The sequence below is a fragment of the Garra rufa genome, chromosome 10, assembly GCF_049309525.1.
Source record: "Garra rufa chromosome 10, GarRuf1.0, whole genome shotgun sequence".
NCBI classification, from domain to species: Eukaryota; Metazoa; Chordata; class Actinopteri; order Cypriniformes; family Cyprinidae; genus Garra; species Garra rufa.
In genome coordinates, this window is record NC_133370.1 from 12,020,881 (window position 1) to 12,044,702 (window position 23,822).

The 23,822-nt window shown below is 37.1% G+C and overlaps 2 protein-coding genes across 2 annotated transcripts in view; both read right to left on the reverse strand.

Annotated features, from left to right (window-relative positions):
• Positions 1–7,489, reverse strand: part of chrng (cholinergic receptor, nicotinic, gamma) — a 12,788-nt gene extending 5,299 nt beyond the window's left edge. Inside the window, exons 1-10 of the mRNA XM_073849356.1 lie at positions 7,369–7,489; positions 4,519–4,655; positions 4,381–4,425; positions 4,163–4,284; positions 3,810–3,965; positions 3,612–3,709; positions 2,312–2,512; positions 1,860–1,974; positions 1,587–1,701; positions 1,257–1,503 (exon numbers count right to left, since the gene is read on the reverse strand). Of these exons, the coding sequence (XP_073705457.1) occupies positions 1,257–1,503; positions 1,587–1,701; positions 1,860–1,974; positions 2,312–2,512; positions 3,612–3,709; positions 3,810–3,965; positions 4,163–4,284; positions 4,381–4,425; positions 4,519–4,655; positions 7,369–7,489 (1,357 nt within the window). The remainder of the gene's footprint in view (positions 1–1,256; positions 1,504–1,586; positions 1,702–1,859; positions 1,975–2,311; positions 2,513–3,611; positions 3,710–3,809; positions 3,966–4,162; positions 4,285–4,380; positions 4,426–4,518; positions 4,656–7,368) is intronic.
• A 2,906-nt stretch (positions 7,490–10,395) lies between these two features.
• Positions 10,396–23,252, reverse strand: LOC141344949 (serine protease 56-like). The gene is made up of 15 exons (XM_073849838.1): positions 22,984–23,252; positions 20,401–20,559; positions 20,058–20,312; positions 18,860–19,049; positions 17,938–18,046; positions 16,461–16,617; positions 16,206–16,348; positions 15,935–16,094; positions 15,605–15,793; positions 14,960–15,127; positions 14,671–14,822; positions 14,173–14,536; positions 12,880–12,942; positions 12,575–12,681; positions 10,396–10,937 (listed from the first exon to the last, which is right to left on the reverse strand). The coding sequence occupies exons 1-15, from the start codon at positions 23,081–23,083 to the stop codon at positions 10,764–10,766; spliced, it is 2,490 nt and encodes an 829-aa protein (XP_073705939.1). The 5' UTR covers positions 23,084–23,252; the 3' UTR covers positions 10,396–10,763.
• Positions 23,253–23,822: the final 570 nt, after the last annotated feature.

The window sequence follows — 23,822 nt, forward strand, 5'->3', positions numbered from 1 at the left end:
GCACCACATCCTCTTGTAGCACTCTTTCAAAAATATATTTTCCAGAATCTGGCAGTAAGTTTTAAGAGTTTATTTTGGTCCCTCTCTGCAAGACAGACATTTCAGGATAGGAGATGGACTAAAACTGAAGTCCCAAAACTTACTGCCAGATTCTGGAGGATAAACTTGAAAGAGTGCTACAAGAGGATGTGGTGCTGGTCCTTCAAGAGTCACTCTCAACTCATCTGTCTATAAAGCCTAGAAAAAAAACATCTCTATGTATTTGACAATACTTCAGAATGTTATTCTTATTAATTGAGGGTCATTTTTTAGGATTTTTTGCCCAAGCAAAGTCTCTGAGAACCTGACACATTGCACTTCTGGAGACTCAAGGTAGGTTGCAGTTCTGGAAAACGGTGGCACTGGAGACTAAATGGTTCCTGATGGTTTCATATCTGATTCTTAACATTAATTCTTACTTTTTTTGCAAATAACATGCATCTTTTGTCCTCCACCTGTTTGTTCTGACAATGCAGATGCAACAAGCGTTTTTCTGTCCGGTGGTCATGCCTTAACTTTGCAAATTGCAGTATTGCATTAGTATTGCATCCTTCTCATGGGCATTTAATAGTTTTTGACTTTTCAGTCTGAGGTAAATCTCTTTTTTGGCTCATTTTATCTGTAAAAGAAAATGTGCCTAATAATTCTGCACACCTGAAAATAAGGAGTTTTTCACTTCCAGCCTTCATGGACAATTATATAACAATTATAAATAATTAAATACAAAATGAATAGTAGTTATTAAGATTGATGTGGTTTGGAATTATTCAAATGTGCTTGGGAAAAAATTATGACAAGAATATCAACTTGCCTAATAATTCTGCACTCCCTGTATATATATAAACTTTAAAATCTTTTATCACCTTGTCTGTTTCTTTAATTAATTTAATGCATCCTTTCTGAACAAAAGTATTAACACAATTATTAATTTTGACATTGCTGAATAAAGTCAATATTTCAGTTTTCCTGGTAAACAAATAGTATTCTCGTAGCTTCATATGATTACTGTTAAAGAACTGATGTCACACGGACTATTTTAATAATGTCCTTACTACCTTTCCTTGAACGTGTCAGTTGTGTTGCTGTCTATGAAGAGTCAGAAAGCTATCGGATTTGATCAAAAATATCTCAATTTGTGTTCAGAAGATGAATGAAGGTCTTACTGGTTTGGAATGACAAGAGTGAATAATTTTGGGTAAATTATGCCCTTAACTTACGTATTTTCTCCAAAGTGTTCTTCAGCAGCCCTTTTCTCTCCTTCATTTGGCTGAACATCAGCTCTGAGCGTGCTGTTCTGAACATATACTCATCAGCTTTTGCTATTAATCCCAAAGAGCTTCGTCTCCTGCGGCGAAGCGGGGTGCCGTTGCCCAGCGCAAACATTTTAAAATTCCCTTCCTCCTGCTCAGGTGTCCAGCGCTGCATTGTCATCCTCAGCAGACGAGGAAGGATGTTCAGCAAGACCTGAGTATCACCAAAATGAAGAAAAAAGTGATTATAGTGCCATGTATAATAAAAAAAGTAAAAAATGGTTAGGTCTTTTGTACTTTTCTGACGGTATTGCTCATGGGGTGGGTGTTTGGAGTTCGCAGGGAAACGTTCAACACCACCACACAGTTCATCACTGTTATTGTGGTCACTGACATCACAAACATCAGATACCTGGCAAATGAACACAAAATTCTCTAGAAAATGTATGCTAGAACAGCATTATTTTACACATTAGAGTGTATGTAAACTGTTTTATCCTATGTTGCACACATTGAATATGTTTATCAGAAACTGCTGAAAAGGTGTGGTGAGAATAAAAGCAGACTTACTTTCCAATGAGAGGAACAGCTTGGGAGGTTTCTGGCACTTTCTTGGCAATAAGGAAGAGGAAGACAGTCTGCCCAAGTAGGATTGCAATGGCCATAGTACATTTCTGTCCTCCAGCTATTAAAAACAAACAATCAATTCAACATACTGATCAGAATCTGGTTAATTTCATAACTGAATGATAACGTCTCCTGATTTGTTAGGTTAAAGATTGTTTTATTGTAAAAGTTACTAATTCACTGCAAATTAGTTTATGTTTTTTATGGATAAAGACATTTATTCACAGGTTTCTCCCATTGTCACTGCAGGTCAGTCACTCGGGATGGCATTACTAGCTACACTTCATGTTTAGTTCCTCCAAAATAACTCCACATTTCTAAGAACTTGTTAAAATGGTAAGCCTACTGGACATCTGCTATGGTGACATCTGCTAGCATTCGCAATGGAGTATGACCTTTGGCCGGCAGGAAGTAGACAAGCAGCCCAAGGGATGAGAAGAGGACACAGGGCACGATGATATTGATGATGTAGAACAGCGGCTTCCTCTGGATGACGAGGAAGAAGATGATCTCCTGGTACTCCAACTCATCTGGGCTGTATCGCTTGTTCACGATCTTCTTAGCAGGGCGGTGCTTAATAATCCATTCCCCATTCTCTGACCAATCAGAGCACAGAACAAAATACATGTTAATGAGCAAAATGATCATTTGTGGTGTTTGCTGATACAAGGATTACTATAACTAACATTATTCCTCAGAGTTTGGAATCTAAACAAACCCCTTTCTCACCACATTAAACTCTAGTGTGTGAGGCTTTCACTATTACTTTTTTTATGTAATTGTATGGGTCAATTACATAATAGAATATTTAGAATTCAGGCATCAACAGGCTTTTCTTGGGTTCAAAAGTTAAAATGTGATATTAGCCTACTTTTCTAAGTAATTGTATTTGTTTTTACTGTATGGTAAAACTGAAAAACAAACAAACAAAAAACATATACCACCTAGAGAACCTAAGCAAGCACCCAAAACAACACAGTAACAGCAACATACTAAAAACTGTTTACGTTTGCATGTAAGCTTGTTTGTTTGTTTTTTACCTTGAAATATACGTTTCAAAATAATTCTATACAGGAATAATGAGGCGAATGGTTGAACTTACGTTGGCAACAAATGCACTTGTACAGCGATTCACTGTAGGACAGTGATACATTTACGACAGTGAATTCCACTCACTTAACTGTAGGGGGCTCCAAAGGGCCAAAACCCCTCTAAAACTGGACTGCTGACCAGTTATGACCAGCTAAAACCAGCCTGGTTGACCAGCTAAAACCAGCCAACCACCCTAGGCTGGTTTTAGCTGTTTTTTCAGCAGGGTCGTGTTTGTTCTTATCATTTCCAGACAGGTAGGTGAAATATTAGGCTAATATCTTAATTACCACTGCTCATACGTATCTTTACCACCTATTAACTTTAGTTTGTCAAGCTATTTCGTCCTTTCCTGCTTACTAAGTCCTTCTCTATATGATTTAGCAGTTTCCACATGTTTTTTCCCCATGGTTTAGACAGCATAAATTAGCAGAACAGTGTATTCAGTAGCACATTAACCTTGCAATCTATGCTGTTGTTTACATCCGAATATCGCCAGTATGGCCGCATATACGGGTAACAGACCAAATCGTGACATAAATGCAAACCCATACTATAAAGACTTTTTTTGCAGCAAATCACAATGTGCTACAGGAGGTTTAGTACCAGTAAAAGCTTCTGGATCAATCTCAATCCACTCCATAGTGACGTTGTCCTCGTCTGACAGCATCAGTTTGATTTCATTGGCATTGTACGTCTCAGACCTGCCAAAGCAATCAGAATGAACACCAGAATAAAGCTACTCATCCTACCTCCATGTATTTTCACCAGTCAACATTGCTAAGACAGACAGACCAGCCATACCTGAAAACCATGCTGCAGTTCTGCCAGTCGAAGGGGAAGTAGTTGACTTTGATGGCACAGGAGCTTTGGTAGATGGCAGGAGGCAACCAGAGCACGCTACCATCAGGATCTATCAGAGCGTTAGTGTAGAGCGCCACCTCAAAACGCCCATCCACACTGCAAACACACAAACAGGTATTTACAGGTCACATTTGATGGACTACTTTGATGTTTCTACTTTGATGTTAGTTACTTTCATAACTATACACTTTATTGAAGCTACAGTAAGCTGATGTAGAGGGATTTTTACTGTGTTTCAATTATGTTTCTGCCTGTTGGATAATCTGCATTATCAAATCAATCTTCATTCTCACTTGTTCTCGAGGCCGATGTCAGGCAGCCAGATAGTTTTAGAGGGAAGACGCATACGTGTGATGTTCTCGTAAACCTCAAACCCTGTCCTGTTAGCCCAGCGGAGTCGATAATCGTGCCATTTCTGGAAAGAGAGAGAGAAAGAAAGGTATTTTGGATTGAAATCACTGTTTATCATACTGTACATATACACAGATGTAACAGATGTGATTACTCCTACCATCTCAATCCAAACGCAAGTGGAGAGGGTCTCTTCTTTCTCATTCTGAACATGAATAAAGATGATAAACCACAGTTACATATTACACTATCATACACACATTTATCTAGTGTATACACACAGATAAGAGAGCTTTACCAGAGAAATTAGGTTTGTGAGGGTCATCTTGATCTTCACATCGGTGATGTCACCATGATGCTCCATGGGCCGTATGTTCTTGTTGTATCCCACCATTAGATCTCGGTGCAGAGATCCCTCTAGATTACAGATCACATCTGAAACACACAACATACCATGTCATCCTTCATTTTATTATTCAAAAAAAGCGATTGTACCTTCACTCAAAAAATAACTTACTCACTTAATTGAATTTAAATGTGACCCTGGACTACAAAATACATTGTATGGGTCAAAATGATTGATTTTTCTTTTATGCTAAAAATCATTAGAATATTAAGTAAAGATCATGTTCCATGAAGAAATTTAGTAAATTTCCTACCGTAAATATATCAAAACTTAATTTCTGATTAGTTATATCCACTGCTAAGAGCTTCATTTGGGCAACTTCAAAAGCAATTTTTTTTTGTACCCTGAGATTTCAGATTGTTTCAAATAGTTGTATCGCGACCAAATATTCTCATCCTAACAAACCATACATCAATGGACGCTTATTTATTCAGCTTTAATATTATGTATAAATCTCTGTTTTAAAAAAAATGACCATTATGACTGGTTTTGTGGTCCAAGGTCACATATAAGTAAAACATTTCCACACAACTAGTAGATAATTTGAAACAGATCCCAACTACAACTTTAAGTGTTCACTGTATAAAAAAAAAAAAAAAAAAAATCAGTTTAAAAGTCATTACAATATATTTATTTTAATAAAATTGAACTTAATTAAGGGAAAGTGCAGTTTGTGGATTTTCCAGTGTGCAGATTTTTGTATTTTAATTTTAAGTTTTTAATTTTGGTCCTGCACCTGTTGGATATGTTTTGGATTTTTTTTACCCATCTTATATTAGGTAATGTAATAACATATTTTATTCATATATGTGACCCTGCACCACAAAAAAAGTCCAAAGGGTCCATTTTATTTTTCATTTATACATCTGAAAGCTGAATAAATAAGCTTTCCGCTGATGTATGGTTTGTTAGGAAATCGCCTTTAAAGTTGTCCAAATGATGTTCTTAGCAAAGCATGTTACTAATCAAAAATTAAGTTTTTATATATTTACGGTAGGAAATTGACAAAGTATCTTATTGGAACATGATCTTTATTTAATATCCTAAAGATTTTTAGCATAAAAGAAAAATCAATCATTTTGACCCATACAATGCATTTTTGGCTATTGCTACAAATATATCCATGCAACTTGTAACTGTTTTTTTAGTCCACGGTCACATATGGATTAAATGTGACTTTATTGACCACTGTATTGAATCCTAGGGTGTAGTAGTTGGTCTGTGTACACTTACACACACATTAAATCTTTACACTTGAAAATATCTATATTACTTAAGCAGATACATGTTCATAGACATTGCAAGCTTTTACTGTATGCAATACTCGTGTAAGTCAACAATGATTTAACACCCTGTTTAACACCCTGTTTGACAGTTTAGCATGCTGACACTCCCTTCTCTAACTTTAACACTTCATAAAGACAAAGTGTGAACATTTAAAGACCAGTGGTGGTGCCATAAAAGGATTTGTCCGCCAGAATTACTTTTCAGTTTGCGTTCTACAACATATTATGACAATCTGTATGTGTTGAACTGGATAAGCTTTAGATCAAACCCATGTTGACCCACTGAAAACTTCACCAGTTCATAATCCATGCGAACCCTCAGAACTCAGAAAAACACATTGTATTACCTGAGAATGAGAGCGATAGAAGCGTCCACAACAAAACAGTTTTTGTAGAAGAGATCAGATCCATGTCTAATATCCTCAGAGCAGCATTAGTGATGAATGGTTCTCCAGCACCTGGTCAGTGTGTGTGTGTGTGTGTGTGTGTGTGTGTGTGTGTGTGTGTGTGTGAGGGAATGGGAAGGGTTACGGGAAAAATAGGTGTGGTTCCAAACTTGAATCCTCATTGTTATTTTCAGAATGCCCACACAGTCTGTGCCCATACAGTTCCTCACATTGTCAGCTGTCACTATGCACACATGCACACGCACACACATATTGCAGACCTCAAAGCGAGGTCACTGGGGCTAGTTGTATTCTCTCTGTCTGTTTCTTTCGCTGATGTAAAGCAGAAATATAGGGTTACAGTATTTCCCACAAGTCAGGCACAGATGGTGTCTCAGGCATGATTTGTGGAAGGACGTGTGTCATCAGCTGTCATGTGTTCATCTCTGTCTAACGATTGTCGACTGGGGAGACAAAGAGGGTCATAACACTATAAATTCCTTCATTTACAAAATGGCAAGTTGGTTTTTGCTTCCGTTTAGGATCTTGAGGTGTATAGTGAAGATTTTATGCATGAAGATGTTTTTCTGGAATATTCCAGTGTGTGAGCAGTACTGTGGGTCAACAAGTACTAATCACATCCTCTAGTGTATTATTTTAAACCTAATGGCATCTCTGAGGCATACATTTATGACAGCTGCACTTAGTCAACTATGTTTTAAAGAGCAGGTCATATGGGTTTTTGAAAAATATCTCTTTTGCAGTTGCATTTGCAACGTAGCTATTCTTCAAAAACAGTCTGCAAAGTTGTAAATCAAAAAAGTGCATGATAAAGATATTGTCTCTCAAAAGAAAGAGTCAACTCTAAACCGCCTTAACGAGTCGTTATATTTTTGAATCTTCTTCCGAAATACGTCACTTGGTAACACATTGGCATAATCCACGCCTGTCCGCAAATATTGCACTGTGAAAGTAAGTTTGTTTTGTATTCATTGCTTAAAGATAATGATGTGAAGAATCTATGGCTTAAATTTATATTTTCCATGATACCACAGCAATACAATTCAAACCTGCTTCTCTAATCTTAGCTGAGTTCAATGCGGGAATCACTAAACGCTTGTCCATGAAAGATAAGTCTGTACCCTCTTTATTTGGACTAACAAGCATCTCTGCATCACAACCTGTGTACATTTTCAATGGAGTAATCGAAATAAGTTTATTTGTGCTAATATGTGATGTATACCTAGTTCAGCTTTAGGTTTCCAGGTAAACCACGATGTAACTGTGTTACTAAAATAGTTCTGATAATTGGGTGTGAACCCACTATTTCCTAAAAATATGTTGATTAATGTACACTGTCGCTGTTTTAATTACATTGTTTAATAATATAGAATATAGACATATTTTGGTTTACAAACTGCACTCGGCTAATTTATCCACCATTATTGCTTTGTAAAATGTTTACAGTTTAGCAGCTAATCTTTAGAAGTAGACACCATTCTTTTGCATTGTATAAAGAAAGACCAATCACAACAGACTTGGCCAGCTGACCAATCAGAGCAGACCTTAAGTTCAGAACTGCTTTGAATGAATTGTTTCAAAATCATTACAAAATGATTTTAATATTAAATGTATATTTTGAGTTTTCTGACCTTAGATGCATTTAAATCTTGTGTAGGAGACTACAACACAATATAAGGACACTTTAAAATACCTTATGACCTGCTCTTTAAGATGTCTTGGAAATACGTCAAATGAGAAACGTGGATGATTGTCTAATTTTTTTCCAAAAAAAAAAAAAAAAAAACTAACAAAAAAGAGTTGAAGATGGAGTCTTGGTCTTTTTTGGGAAATAAAAATGATTTTGTATGATTCACTGAGATGATTAGTTACAAAAACACAGATTTATTCAAAAATTAAACATATAAAGTAACTGTCTTTATGAATGATTCATTCAATCATTCACTCAACTGATTCATTCAAAACCACTGATTTGCTCTAATAATGTTCTCACCTTGTGAAAATTACAGCACGGAGCAAAGAGGACACTGCCAAGGTGCAGACAGACAACACAGAGCAGGTTATTTTTGGTATGAAGCAAAGTCGTAGTGTTCAAACTTTGTAATTTTTTTAAGAAATTCAAACAATAAATACCATTTTGTGGCTCCTTGATGTGTCGTGACAGATCGCTGTAACGCCTCAGTTCAAGCGTCACATCAACTGATCATTTCTTCCACTTTACTGGTTATAGCACAAAATAAACATACAAGAACATTAGAAGGCATTTTGTTTTAACCGAAGAAACGTCAATGCACACCATTTTTCAAGTTCAAGTCCACCAACAAAAATCTACTCTTCTGTCTGGTTTGTTTGTCGGACGAATTGGCAGATTTTGCGTTATGATTGGTCAGAACGCCTGTTAATCAAACTCTCTGCGAAAGGTCAATTGCCTCATAAACAAAAATTCAGATTTGGCATCATGATTGGTCAGATTGCCTGTCAATAAAACTCCCGGCAAAAGGTCAATTGCCTCATAAACAAAAATACAGATTCAGCGTTATGATTGGTCAGATCGCCTGTCAATCCAACTCCCAGTGAATGGGTCAATTGCCCCATAAACTGGTTCACCTGTTGTCTAGTGTAAAGGAACAGTTCAAACAAACAAATAAATAAATATAAAAACAAATAGACAGGCAGATAGATATAGACTAACCAATAAACAAATGATTTAGGATTGATGAATGGATGCTTAATTCAACATCCTTTAATTAAACCACGAATTTCATGTGTAAACCTAACAAGGGACGTAACAAGGGATCATCATATCTGATCATAGACAGAGTTCAAAAATATCATGTGTTGCCACCCTGCACCTCTGCAATCCTTTACCGTTGAGTGTTGGGGTTTATTTTTAACACTTTGGAATTCCGGAATGACGGATTCTAGATTGGTTGTTTGTTTGAGGATCTGAGATACTGGGCTTATTGATATAAAGTCCTTCTATATAATTCCATTCTAATAAAACAGAATAGAGAATACTTGATTGAGCTCGGCAAGAGATGGATTCAAATGGAATTCTAAACTAGACTGTGAGAGGAGCTAGTTCATCTAATCCTGTCATTCATTACGCAAGAATATAAAAACAGCTGTTTGCATTACTACTGTGACAGTTCTCCTGGCATCCACCACCCCATCTCATGCATTATTTCTATCCATTCATAAGTACAGGAGGGCCCAAATTGATCCCGAAACATTCTCAAGGATTACATAAAAATGCAAACGTGAGAAACTACAGTTGATTGGCAGTGAAAGTGACCTTACATTGCTCTGAATAAACCACTTAAGCATGCTTTTTAAAGGGAACATACTAGGTGGAACAGACAATGAGCCGCAACTGTCAATAGCTATCAAGTACTAAAGCAGCATGCCATTTCTCAGTGTTCTCAGTTCACAGAGATTGTCGGATTGACTTTGTTAGTCATGTAAGAACACCTGTTGCGCAATAGTACAATTAGCCCAGTTCCCGTATGCTAAAACACCTCAGAAATTAAATCTGAGCCCCCCTGAGTTTTCCAGTGCTGCTTCCTGCTGACAGAGATGTTCAGCTGCCGTGAACTGACATGCTCATAGCAAGTGTGGTTTTAGTGGAGGTAAACAAGCCTCTAAATAAGGTGATTTCTCACAGCAATTACCTTCCTTTCCCATCTATTAAATCTGAAATAGATATGTTATATAAGAGTTAGGGGAAAAAACTGTAGGAAGTAAGAGAAGAGTAAACAAATAAAGCAAGATCAAAAAATAGGAATGAAAGACTGAGGAAAGGTAGAGAGAAACCAGTGTTTTCAAGATAATACATACATTAAAATAATATGGTAAGACACCCATTTGCATTATCAAGCAGCAAAACGAGCTGTTTTGCACAGCTAAAAATAGCTGGACGCAGTTGAGACCAGAAGCCAGACACATAATTGCTGCGCCCGCTCTTACAAGAAAAATATGGTGGATAAGTATTTTGTTTTAAAAATAAAATAAAATAAAATAAATTCCTGGCAAGCTCATAAAGACAACATTTATTTAAATATAGTGAAATCTTTAACTCCTTTTAATATTTTATTTTTGTTTTCATATAAAAAAAATATAAAGTAATACAAATAAATATATAACAAACAATCAAATATAATATCTGTACAGCTTGTAGCTCAGACAGGAGGATCAACCTCTGTCCCTGTAAAATAAGTTAAGTCATACTGTCATCGTCAGTCCTTTCTCAGAGCGTAGTGACCAACTGAGGCCCTTCGTCCTCCAGAAAAGTGTCAGCTGTCCTGTAATGACTCTAAAAAGGAGGTCCCATCCAATCATTTCCATAGCAGCAGTTGACGTCACATTAGAGCGCTTAGAATGTAATAACACTCAATGTTGCAGATTTCAGCTCAACTATAATTTCAGCAGCGTCTATGAGTGTGTTTTACGTTTTGAGAGCATCAATGGCGACGGCAATGATGCGCGGCATGCTGCGGTAGAACGCTTCATTCTCCAAACCCACCAAGCTGTAAAAGGTCAAAGATCGCCCACCAACAGTAGCCTTGATCCGGGACTGGTACAAACCACGTTCATTCTTAGAATTCAGGTCAACCAGCACCTGAGATGATGAACACACACAATGAGATATATTTAGAATTTAAATACAACACCAAAACATCACTACACAAACATAATTATTAACATTTGAGGTAAGTAGATTGCATTAAAGGGATAGTTCACCCAAAAATGAAAACTACCCCATGATTTACCCTCAATCCATCGTATGTGTATGACTTTCTTCTTTCAGACGAATACAATCAGATTAAAAAGTGTCATGGCTCTTCCAAGCTTTATAATGGCAGTGAGTAGCTGTTGCAATTTTGAAGTCCAAAAAAGTGCATCCATCCATCATAACCAATCAGACCAAAAAGTAGTCCACATGGCTCTGGGGGGTTAAAGGAGTAGTTCACTTTCAGAACAAAAATTTATAGATAATGTACTCATCCCCTTGTCATCCAAGATGTTCATGTTTTTCTTTCTTCAGTCATAAAGAAATTATGTTTTTTGAGGAAAACATTTCAGGATTTCTCTCCATATAATGGACTTCAGTGGTGCCTCCGAGTTTGAACTTCCAAAATGCAGTTTAAATGCAAATTCAAAGGGCTCTAAATGATCCCAGGCTAGGAAGAAGGGTCTTATCTAGCGAAACGGTTAGTTATTTTCTAAAAACGTTTACAATTTATATACTTTTTAGTCTCTACACAGAGTACACACAGAGCTAGACAAGACGAGCATTTGAGGTTAAAAAGTAAATAAATTGTTATTTTTTTTAACAAAATAACAGATCGTTTTGCTAGGTATCGTTAAGTGATCGTTTAGAGCCCTTTGAAGCTGCATTTTAGAAGTTCAGACTCGGGGGCACCATAGAAGTCCATTATATGGAGAAAAATCCTGAAATGTTTTCCACAAAAAACGTCATTTCCTTATGACTGAAAAAAGAAAGACATGAACATCTTGGATGACAAGGGGGTGAGTACATTATCTGTAATTTTTTCTTCTGAAAGGCCTTCTGAAGTAAATGGATGCGTTTTTGTAAGAAAATTCTTCTCATTTAAAACGTTATAAACCGTAATCTATAGTTTCTGCTAAGTGTCGTATGTGTGCACAGCTTTATAAGCAGTTTATAAAGCTTTAAATATGAATATTAATCTTACACAAATGCATTGCTTCAATTTAGAAGGCCTTTATTAAGCCTTCTGGAGCTGTGTGGAGTACTTTTTATGATGGATTGATGCACTTTTTTGTGCTTCAAAATCTCAATGCCCATTCACTGACATTATAAAGCTTAGAAGAGCCAGGACATTTTTTTATATAACTCTAATTGTATTCATCTGAAAGAATTAAGTACACCTAGGATGGTTTGAGGGTGAGCAAATCATGGGGCAATTTTCATTTTTTGGTGAACTATCCCTTTTAAATTGATCAGAAGTGAAGGTATGTAAAAAGGCATTTATAATGTTACACTTTTTTCTTTAAATCCTTAAACACCTAAATATTAAGCAGCACAACTATTTTAAATTTTGATAATAAGAAGAAATGTTTCTTGAGCTCTAGATCATCATATTAAAATGACTTCTGAAGGATCATGTGACACTGAAGACTGGAGTAATGATACTGAAAGTTCAGATTTGAAATCATAAGAATTAATTGCAAATGTATTTACAAAGTATTGTAACTTCTACGACACACACACACCTCCTGGAAGACCATGTTTATGTTGTTAGATGGAACAGACAGGATCCAGCTGTACATCTCTTTGGTGGTGCTGACCAGCTGAGCTGATTCAGTTACTCCTGAGCAAACTGCAAAACACAACAGGGACAAAGCCTCACAACACACAGTCTTCAAAAACAGTGAATAATAAAAACTCATATTCCTTAAATACATTTTATATTAACCTCATATTCATTTTCAAATCACGCATCTGAAATCTCCAGGCCTTAATAACACAATTTCCAATAGATACAAAGGTTAAATGTTAATGAAATGAGAAATCGTACCTTTGTCATTGGCTCCTCGCATCTGTCGCTTGTGTAGATCTCTCTTTCTCCTCCACAGGAGCTCTGAAACAATTATTGGTTTATTAGTCTGGACATTTATGGTTTAACATCACTCTGCAATACTTTGACTACTACTATTAATTATAATAATAATTGTTGCTATTATGTTATTATTCAATATATATATATATTTGTACTTTATTATAATTATTGATATAAGAAAAATAAAAAACAAACATTTATTATTAACAATAATAAAATAAATATATATATTATTCATTAATATTATTTTAATACTTTTATTTACATAACAAACTTAAGTTTAAACTTACAGCACTAATATCCCTGATTGTCCTAATTTCTTTGCGTTTAAACATTAACACTACCAGCCAAAAGTTTTTGAACAGTATGATTTTTAATGTTTTTTTTTAGGAAGTTTCATCTGCTTACCAAGCCTGGATTTATTTGATCCAAAGTACAGTAAAAAACAGTACCATTTTGAATTATTTTTACTATTTAAAATAACTTTTCTATTTGAATATATTTTAAAATGTAACTTATTCCTGTAATTTCAAAGCTGAATTATTCGGTTCATTATACCGGTCACATTCAGAAATTATTCTAATATTCTGATTTATAAAAAATATAAAAATATATACTGATGCCAAGCTTTTGAATGGTATAGTGTATAATGTTACAAAAGATTTTTGAATCTTTCTATTCATCAAAGAATCCTGAAAAAATTTACTCAAATGTTTTAAATATTGATGATGATAATAATGATAATAATAATAATAATAATAATAAAAATAAAAATAAATGTTTCTTGAACAGCAAATCAGCATATAAGAATAATTTACGAAGAATCATGTGACACTGAAGACTGGAATAATGATGCTGAAAATTTAGCTTTGATCACAGGAATAAATTACATTTTAAAATGTATTCAAATAGAAAACTTATTTTAAACAGTAAAAATATTTCAAAATTGTACTGTTTTTGCTGTACGTTAGATCAAATAAATGTGGTTTGGTGAGCAGAAGAAACTGCATTAAAAATCTGACACTTCAAAAACTTTTGACTGGCAGTGTACATCTTTTATTCTGGTGTAAAATCACAGAGACATTCTAAAAAAAAAGTAGTTATAGGCCATCTGAGGGTTTAAATTCAGTCTAAAGCTGAAAAGTTCTGTAAAGTTCTAGTTATTGCAGAGAAGTCCCTTAAGAACTTCTAAGGTTTCCTATTACTCTTCCTCAATACTCCGCTACTCAATTTCCCATTATTAACTCTTACTTTTGAGGAGTGGTTGGGTTGAAGTTTCCACAGATCTGGATGTTGTATCCATATCATCCCGAGGGGATGCTGTCATCACCGGATGTCCTGTGACACTTCCTGTGCCGCTTCCTCTGAGAGCTTCATATATCAGAGCAGTCCAAATGTCAGCTGTCAGTATAGACTCCCTAGATTTGGCACTATCATCCTGTGATAGCTGTTGTTTTCCGATGGTGGAAATGGTGAAATCCCGTTGAAACAGTTGGTGGTCCAATTCTGGTAAGACAGGAATGCGCAATGATTCCAGTTTGGAACCCAGGGCAGCAATGGAAGAGCGCAGTGATCCATCGAGCTGTTGAAGAGGTGCTTTTTCACCATCCTCATCCTGAAAATGTCATCAAATCAGTGTAGTCTTGGTTTATTATACTAATAACTAATGTCTGTCATAAAACAAAAATGTAGTGAACTTGTTGCTTCATCACATCTAAATCCTTATCTTAAATTAAAAGACCAATTTACCGGTATGAAGAGTTGTTGTTCCTGAGACAGTTCCTGTGAGTTCTTTAGCACTTCGTGTTGATCCAGATCTTCAGCGATGCCTGTAAGGTAGCTCTCCCAGTCATCCACCAGGGGGCCCACTTTCTGGAATAGTGCTGGCCGGTCTACCTGCTCTTTGAGAATAATATGTTGGTTAGAAGAACATGCAGAATACACAGATGCTAAAAGAGATGATTGTATATCTTCTCCTAAACCCTGATTGGCTACAATCAGGATACAAGTATAGTGCAGAAAGGTTTAATGGCTCTACCTGTTTCAACTGCACTTCTACGTCTTCGTGGTATCTGAGCTGAACTGTACACATTCTCCACCAACTGAGGAAGAGTCTGAGTGAAGAAGGTCAGATCCACTTTATCTCTGATATAGTCATCTGCCCTCTGAAGCAAGTCCAGCAGAGTCTGCAGGAAGGAACGCAACTCTGTAGAGAGAAAGACAGCAAACAGTGAGAAAAGCAATAGAAAATATTGTCTAGAGATAGAAAACAGTTTTCTATATTAATGAAAATTCTATTCTTGATTACTTCATATCGTTCCAAACCCGTAAAACCTTCGTTTATCTTCGGAACACAAATTAAGATATTTTTGATTAAATTTGAGAGCTTTCTGACCCTGCATAGACAGCAATGCAACTGACATGTTTAAGGCCCAGAAACATAGTAAGGACATCAATAAAATAGTCTATGTGACATCAATGGTTCAACCTTCCTTTTATGAAGCTACAAGAATACGTTTTGTGCTCAAAGAAAAAAAAAAAAAAAACTTTCAGTTTATTCTCCGGATTTCATCAAAAATATCTTAATTTGTATTCCGAAGATGAACAAAAGTCTTAAGGGTTTGGAACGACATGAGGGCGAGTAAATTGGATTTTTTAAATTTATACTGTCTGGATAACTTACGGCACTTCTTAAACCGGCTTTGGCATTTGTCCTGAGCCAGACGCTGGCAGGCAGAGGGGTCGAGGGTCGAAGAGCAGGATAGTGTGTAGAAGTGGCAGAGCTGGGTGAATTCTGACATCTGCTGTTCTTCAGACAGCTCAGTTGTCTTAAGCAGCTCAGGACATGTGGGCTCCCGACTCCCAAAGGACTCTAAAGGAATTTGGAGAATGGAATGTAAAAAGATTTTCCAGCATTTCATTGAGCAGAAAGCGTGGAGTGTGGGAGGGTTTACACTCAGTGGTGAAGATACTCTTTGTTTCAATAATGTGTGTGACATGTTGAGCAACTCACTCTCTATCTCTGTCATGACCCAATCAGAAAAGGCGGTGACCCGTGTGTAAACGCCAGGCTTTCCCTTCTCCCCACAGCCATCCCCCCAGGAGGTGATGCCAAACAGCTGAAATCGTCCTGATAAATTGTCCTGGAAGATCAACGGCCCTCCAGAATCACCCTGTACACATGCAAGGACACAGATTCAAATCAGATGATTGCAAAGCACATGTAGTGTTTATAAAGCAGGTACGATGTCTCTTTATCAGCTAGTATGATATTGTGGAGATACCTGGCATGAGTCGATGCCTCCAGACAGGTACCCAGCGCAGAACATTGTGTTCGTGAGCAGCTCCTTTCCCAGTGCACTGCGACAGGTGGTTTGAGAAAGCAGGGGCACTTTTGCCTCCATCACCACATCTGCTGAGGGACCGTCTACACATGTACAGAGAATCAAAACAAATGTAATTAAACACTTGATAGCATTTTAGAAAAAGTTGTGTGATATTATGAGCTGTTTTTCTAAAATATAGGCTGTTTCTCTTACCCTCATACAGAGAGCCCCAGCCCGCCACCAAACAGGGTGTACCAGCCGGTGGATCGAGGTCAGAGGGCAAGCAGACAGGTGTGACCCGTTCAGACAGAATTACTGGAGAACTCAGCTCCACCAGAGCAATGTCGTTATTGAACGTCTTTGGGTTAAACTACACCACAAGTAAAGGAATGGACAGATGGGAGAAATGATAAAACACTCTGCATTGTTGTTACTTAAAAAATAAATACAGTTATACAGCTGAAGTCAAAAGTTTACATACACCTTGCAGAATCTGCAAAATGTTAATAATTCTACCAAAATAAGAGGAATCATACAAAATGCATGTTATTTTTTTTTTATTTAGTCTTAACCAGGGGTACATTTCCAAAAAGCATTGTTAGTTAACTATGGTCATTAGTTCCATTGAACTTGCGACTATAGTTGCTTTTGGGAAACACACCCCTAAATAAAATATTTCACCTAAAAGGTGTTTACATATAATCCACAAGAGAAAATAATAGTTGAATTTATAAAAAAGAAAAAACGACCCTGTTCAAAAGTTTAGTGAAATAGTTTAGCTTAGTGATAATTGGTTATGAGTTCCTTTTTCAGCACTTTTGTGTATTTGAAAACTTTCCAACAATGACTGCATGATTTTGAGATCCATCTTTTCACACTGAGGACAAATGAGGAACTCATATGCAGCTATTACAGAAGGTTCAAATGTTCTCTGATGCTTCAGAAGGAAACACAATGCATTAAGAGTTGGGGGGGGGGGGGGTGAAAACTTTTTGAATTTGAAGATCAGGGTAAATTGAACTTATTTTGTCTTCTGAGAAACATGTAAGTGTCTTCTGTAGCTTCTGAAGGGCACTACTAAATTAAAAAAATATGATATTTAGGCAAAACAAGAAAAATGTACACATCTTCATTCTGTTCAAAAGTGTACACCCTCTGGCTGTTAATGCATCATGCTTCCTTCTGGAGCAACAGTGAGTGTTTGAACCTTCCCTCATTATACAGTCAATAAAAAAATAACGTATTTTGTATAATCCCTCTTATTTTGAAGGAGGAAGGAAGGAAGGAGGTGAAGTGAGGCCAAGTATGGTGACCCATACTAGGAATTTGTGCTCTGCATTTAACCCATCCAAGTGCACACACACAGTAGTGAACACACACACCGTGAACACACACCCGGAGCAGTGGGCAGCCATTGCTGCGGCGCCCGGGGAGCAGTTGGGGGAACGGTGCCTTGCTCAAGGGACTCACCTCAGCCGTGGTATTGAGGGTGGAGAGAGTGCTGTATATTCACACCCCCCACCTACAATCCCTGCCGGATCTGAGACTCGAACCTGCAACCTTTGGGTTACAAGTCCAACTCAATTTTGGTAAAATAATTAACATTTTGGAAATTCTGCAATGTGTATGTAAACTTTTGACTTCAACTGTATATATATATATGTAAAATAAAATTAAAATAACTTTTTACCTTCGGATGAGTGATGATGCGATTGACTTTCATGATCTGCTCATCAGGGTCAGTTTTTGTGAGGTCAAACTCTCCCACTACAGCTGTCCAGTAACTCTCACTGCGGCTCCTAATAAAAAAAATTAAATAATAAAATATTTGTACATTCAGTAGTGTGTGCAATAAGACACAGCACAATTTACAATCCTTTTCATAAAACGGTAAAAACAGCAACATGATCAAAAGACAATGCTGTGGTTCATTACTTTTTAATGTTACGTTACACTTAAAGGGATAGTTCACCCTAAAAATAAAAAAATCTGTCATTAATTACTCATCCTCGTGTCATTCCAAACCCGTAAGACCTTCATTTATCTTCAGAACACAAATTAAGATATTTTTGATGAAATCCAAGAGCTTTCTGACCCTGCATAGACAACGCAACTACTACGTTCAAAGCCTAGAAAGGTAGTAAGGACATCATTAATTTAGTCCATGGGACATCAATGCACAAAACTTAGAACGTAGAACTTCCATGTCTCTTAGTTTGTCTGTAAATTCTGGTTCAAATAAGTAAGGCTGGGCAAAAAATTGTCATCCTCTCTGTCGAAATCTTCAAATATGTTTACAAAGATATGTTTTATGCACAGTGTGTGTCTTCTTCTGCTTGTAATCAAGGTGCTGCGCATACAGGTTCTACGTCAGAATGCCAGCTCCTGCGTCACAAGAACCACACGCATGCATGCATGCTTGAACGTGTCAGTTGCATTGCTGTCTATGCAGGGTCAGAAAGCTCTCTTTATCTTTATTTGGGTTCTGAAGATGAACGGAGGTCTTACAGGTTTGGAACAACACGAGGATAAGTAATCAATGACAGAATTAAAATTTTTGTGTGAACTATTCCTTTAAGTATAATTATGTAGATATGTATTTGCTCTCTTACCCAGCAAAGCAGTGGGCGGCAGTGAGGACCCAAGAGCTGTCAACCAGAACACCCCCACACATCAAAGCCCCATCCAGCCTAAGGTTCACCAGCCATGGCCAGCTGCCCAGAGGGGCAGGAGATCCCCCCATGATACGAGAGCGAGGCTGTGTCAGGTTTTGCAAGACAGAGAAACGCTGGCCACACACAGCTACGTAAGGGAAGCCAGATCAATAATTAGAACTCATGCAGTAAAGTGATCAGTGTCATAGTTAAAATTACAATCTTAGTGAAGGTTTATTTTCTGTTTTTTGGGGGGGTTTTTTTTGTTTAAATTATGTAGATTATGAAAAACTAAATATTCATTTTTAAAGGTAACCCCAGGTATTAAGACTTGTATGGCTTGTATATAACATAAATTATGTCTCTTACTGAAAATATGTAGTAGAAAACATGAAAGATTTAAAAAATTATTTTGGACTATGGTGGGGTGCCATTATTTCGATGACGTGAAATGGTTGCGCTACCTGTTGCTATTTTTACCGCAACACTACTTGGAAAATAAAATACTGATATGATGACCACAGCTACTGAAAGAGCTTACAGATGGGGATGGATATAAGCGTAAGCCGTACCATCGATTTTTCCCCACAAGGTATCTAAATGCCCTTGAATATCAAGTGAAATCCGCGCTTAGAAACTCCTTCAGAGGCTGCGGTGTCATGACAAGCATCGACAGGTTTACATCCTGCCAGGATGGCATCTAGTGTTTCTTGTCTTTGCCATCAGTAAGCTCATTCAGTAGCTGTGGTCTATTAAAATCATCAGGCTGCAGGTCTTTAGGAAGTTTCATTCGTCCACAGGCATCTTCTCATTCTTTTCTCCTCTTCTTATCTCTAGGAAAGTAGTGAAGACTTACATCATTTCACTTGTTGCCCTTCGACTGAAAATGACAACCAAAAGCCACACAATGTTAAAAATGGCAACAGGTAGCGCCAGTAGCTCACAGAGTGCAACCATTTCACGTCATCAAAATAATGGCATCCTTCATAGTCCTAAATATGTATAAAACAATGTGGATGTTTTAAACACTGTAAATCTTTCATGGGTTTTCTACTACTTATTTCAGTAAGAGACATCATTTACATTATTTTAAGCCATACAAGTCTTAATACCCGGAGGTCGCTTTAAAGAAAGATTTGAAAGTTCTGAAATTTACCCTGCGCTGTGGTCTGTGTGGCCGGCTCCAGGTTCTGCATGGTGTTGAGCAGACTGCACTGCAGAACCCGAGCACTGCAGCTTTCTCCCATGACTCTGACACACAGGTCTTTGTTCACCTGCGCAGGTGTGCAACGCCGTTTATAGAAGCCACAGGCCTGACTCAGCAACCAACTCCTCTCTCCTTCATCAGCTTCCTGCTGAGCACGAGAGATGACCTCACAACTCGGCTCTGACTGTGTGTCCTCTGGAGACGCTACGGAAATACCACCACCATTTGCATCCGTGCGTTGATTTAAAATCAAAGAATTCTAGTCATACAGCGTGTGTGGATTCAAGCTTACCACAGGCGCCTTTTCGCTGTCCACAGTCCTGAAACAGACAGGGCACGCACCCTCTGCAACCCGCCTCGGCCTTGCTGCGATCCGATACGGCAGTGTCTACAGCAGATAGTGCGCGGGACAGAGCGGCTTCCATCACTACTGTTCCTCTGTCAGACAGAGCTACAAAGAGAAACAGAAATAGATGTAAGCAAAAGTAAGTACATTCCTTAAAACCAGCCATGGAATAAGGGTCTTGTGGGGTCTAGTGGACTTCAATTGCCCACCATTGAAGTCCACTATATGGAGAAAAATTCTGGAATGTTTTCCTCAAAAATCTTAATTTATTTTTGACTGAAGAAAGAAAGACATGAACATCTTAGATGACATGGGGGTAAGTAAATTATCAGGAATTTTTGTTCTTTAGTTCTGGAAGTGAACTAATTATTTAACATAACTGGAGAACCAAAACTATAGCCTTAAGTTTTGAGAATGATCCCTGTTAGGGGGTAAAAACCAACATTTGCACAAAAAACAAACATTCTGAGTAGATTTCTTCAGCGAAACAAAATCCATTGGGAATCTCTCAACAAATGGCTGCGATAAAACTATATATATATATATATATATATATATATATATATATATATATATAAATCTATACGTGTGCAGTATTTCACCAATCAGGGTTTTCTCATCAGGACAAGTGAGCAAAGTCATGCTCAAAGCAGCACTAAAGACACCAAACGCAAAGTTCAAACACACCGATCCACATTCAGCAGTCCGCTCTTCTCTGTATCCCAGAGAGTGAGAGAGACTTCAAAGCTGATTGAGATCTTAATTAATGGCCTGAACTCTGGCCTCTATGGTGACTACGCTAAACTCCTGAACACAGTCTCAGTGTGATGGCACACAAGAGTCGAGGGCTGGTTCCTAATAACAAAAATAATGCTTTATTGAATAACATATAGAGCCTATGTTGAAAACCCAATGAAAACCAATCTAGTCCATGACTTCATTAAGAGTGGCAGTGTTCAGTTTCAATCAAATGTGTGAATATGGAGCGACAATCTCAGAGTATGACAAATCTGTGAATACAGATCTGAGATCTTGTATCTTAAAGACAAGAAATAGACTCAAAACAGAAAGTAATATTATTAATGTTGAAATATGTGACCCTGGACCACAAAACCAGTCATAAGGGTCAATTTTTTGAAATTAAGATTTATACATTATCTGAAAGCAAAATAAATAAGTTTTCCACTAATTTGTTAGGATAGGACAATATTTGGCCGAGATACAACTATTTGAAAATCTAGACTCATCAAAAATCTAAATATTGAGAAAATTGCCTTTAAAGTTGTCCAAATGAAATTCTTAGCAATGCATATTACTAATCAAAAATTACGTTTTGCTATATTTATGGTAGGAAATTTACAAAATATCTTCATGGAACATGATCTTTACTTGATTTACCTAATGATTATGATTTTTTTCAGCAAAGTTCTACCTTTGTGACTCTTTTGCGACAACATTACTGAAAAAAAAAACAGCGAACAAAGCATGATCATTAGATTGATTTAGATGTCACAGTGAGATTGCATCTTCTACATCCACACTACCAGTCAGTAAGATTTTTAATGTTTTTTAAAGAAGTCTCTTCTGCCCACCAGGCCTGCATTTATTTTATCTAAAATACAGTAAAAGCAGTAATATAGTGAAATATTTTTTACTAATTAAAATAACTGCTTTATATTTAGATATATTTTGAAATGTAATTTATTCCCGTGATCACAGCTAAATTTTCAGCATCATTACTCCAGTCTTCAGTGTCACATGATCATTCAGAAATTGCTGTTCAAGAAACATTTATTCTTATTATTACTAGTATCAATATTTAAAACATTTGAGTTTAAAACATTTTAAAGGATTATTTGATGAGTAGAACGATCCAAAGATCAGCATTTATCAGAAATAAGAAGATTTTGTAACATTATACACTATACCATTCAAAAGCTTGGAGTCACTATAATTTATGTAGGGAAAGAAATTCTAAAAAAATTTTTTTTTAATTTAGTAAGGATGCTTTAAATTAATCTTCTGAACTTGCTGCTCATCAAAGAAACCTAAAAAAAATCTACTCTGTTTTCAACATAATAATAATAAAAATGTTTTTTGAGCAGAATATTAGAATGATTTCTGACGGATCATGTGACTAGAGTAATGCTAAAGAGATGCTAAAAAGTCAGCTTTGAAATCACAGGAATAAATAACATTTTAAAATATTTTCAAATAGAAAACAGTTATTTTAAATATTAAAAATATTTCACATTTTTACTGTTTTTGCTGTACTTTGGATCAAATAAATGCAGGCTTGGTGAGCAGAAGAGACATTAAAAGTCTTACTGTTCAAAAACTTTTGAATGGCAATGTACACTCTCAAAGAAAATGCACAGAGCAGTCACTGGGGTGATATAAAAGCCCATTTACCCCTAAATGGTACATAAAGTGTACATATTAGTAGCTTTTAAAAGTGTACTGCCCTAGTAACACTTTTGTACATTTTTTCGGAGAATGTAGAAGCAGCCAAAACAACATCTGGCCTACCTTTAAGAGCGCTCTGTGGCATTCTGTACACCTCTCTCGTCGGTGGCGCCCCACCACACCAGCCAATCACCATCAACAGCAGCAGTGACATCACACCCATGATTCCACTTCACCTGTCCACAGGTGAGTCTTCCAAGAGAAAAAATTATTTTCTAACTGCCTTAAGACGCAGCTTCCTTCACATCAAGGCGTCTGTGCTGCACTTGTGTCTTCCACCTCCTGGCCAGCTTAGCTTTCTCCCACACTCCCTCTCGGAGGATCTGTTAGTGAGAGAAGTGGATGGAACAATGGAAGAGCATGGAGCAGCCCTGCAGATATATGCAAGAGCACTGGACCTCTCTCTGAGGGGGTGGGCATCAGGGCCAATGCACTCCCAGTTGAATTCATTAAGACGATGAGAGCAAATCACGAGGAACTTGCCAAGGCTGGAAATGTTCTGTGGTGACAGAAAAAGAGGGGAAGAGAAAGAGAGTTGGATGGGTAGGGGGCGGGTTGTTTGAATTCATTAACGTTATGGAGAGACAGAGAAGAGGGGGGCAAGAGAGAACGAGAGAGGGAGCATCTGTCATTCAGCCAATCTCTGAATGAGAGCATTGTGCTCCTCCCTGAGAGTTCAAAGCGAGCGAATGTGGCGATCACAGGCACGCCGACCTCCTTGATCACTTTCACGCTTTTATGTGCTCCATTAAAATATTGTCAGTTCAGATCATTGCATCTTTCTCAGCTCAGCATAGACTCGTTGCATAAAAACATACAACATTAAAAAAACAACGGCTCATCGTTTGTTTACTCGTTACTGGTTGGGTTCGTAGAAAAGTTTGTGTTTTGCTTCCTAATTT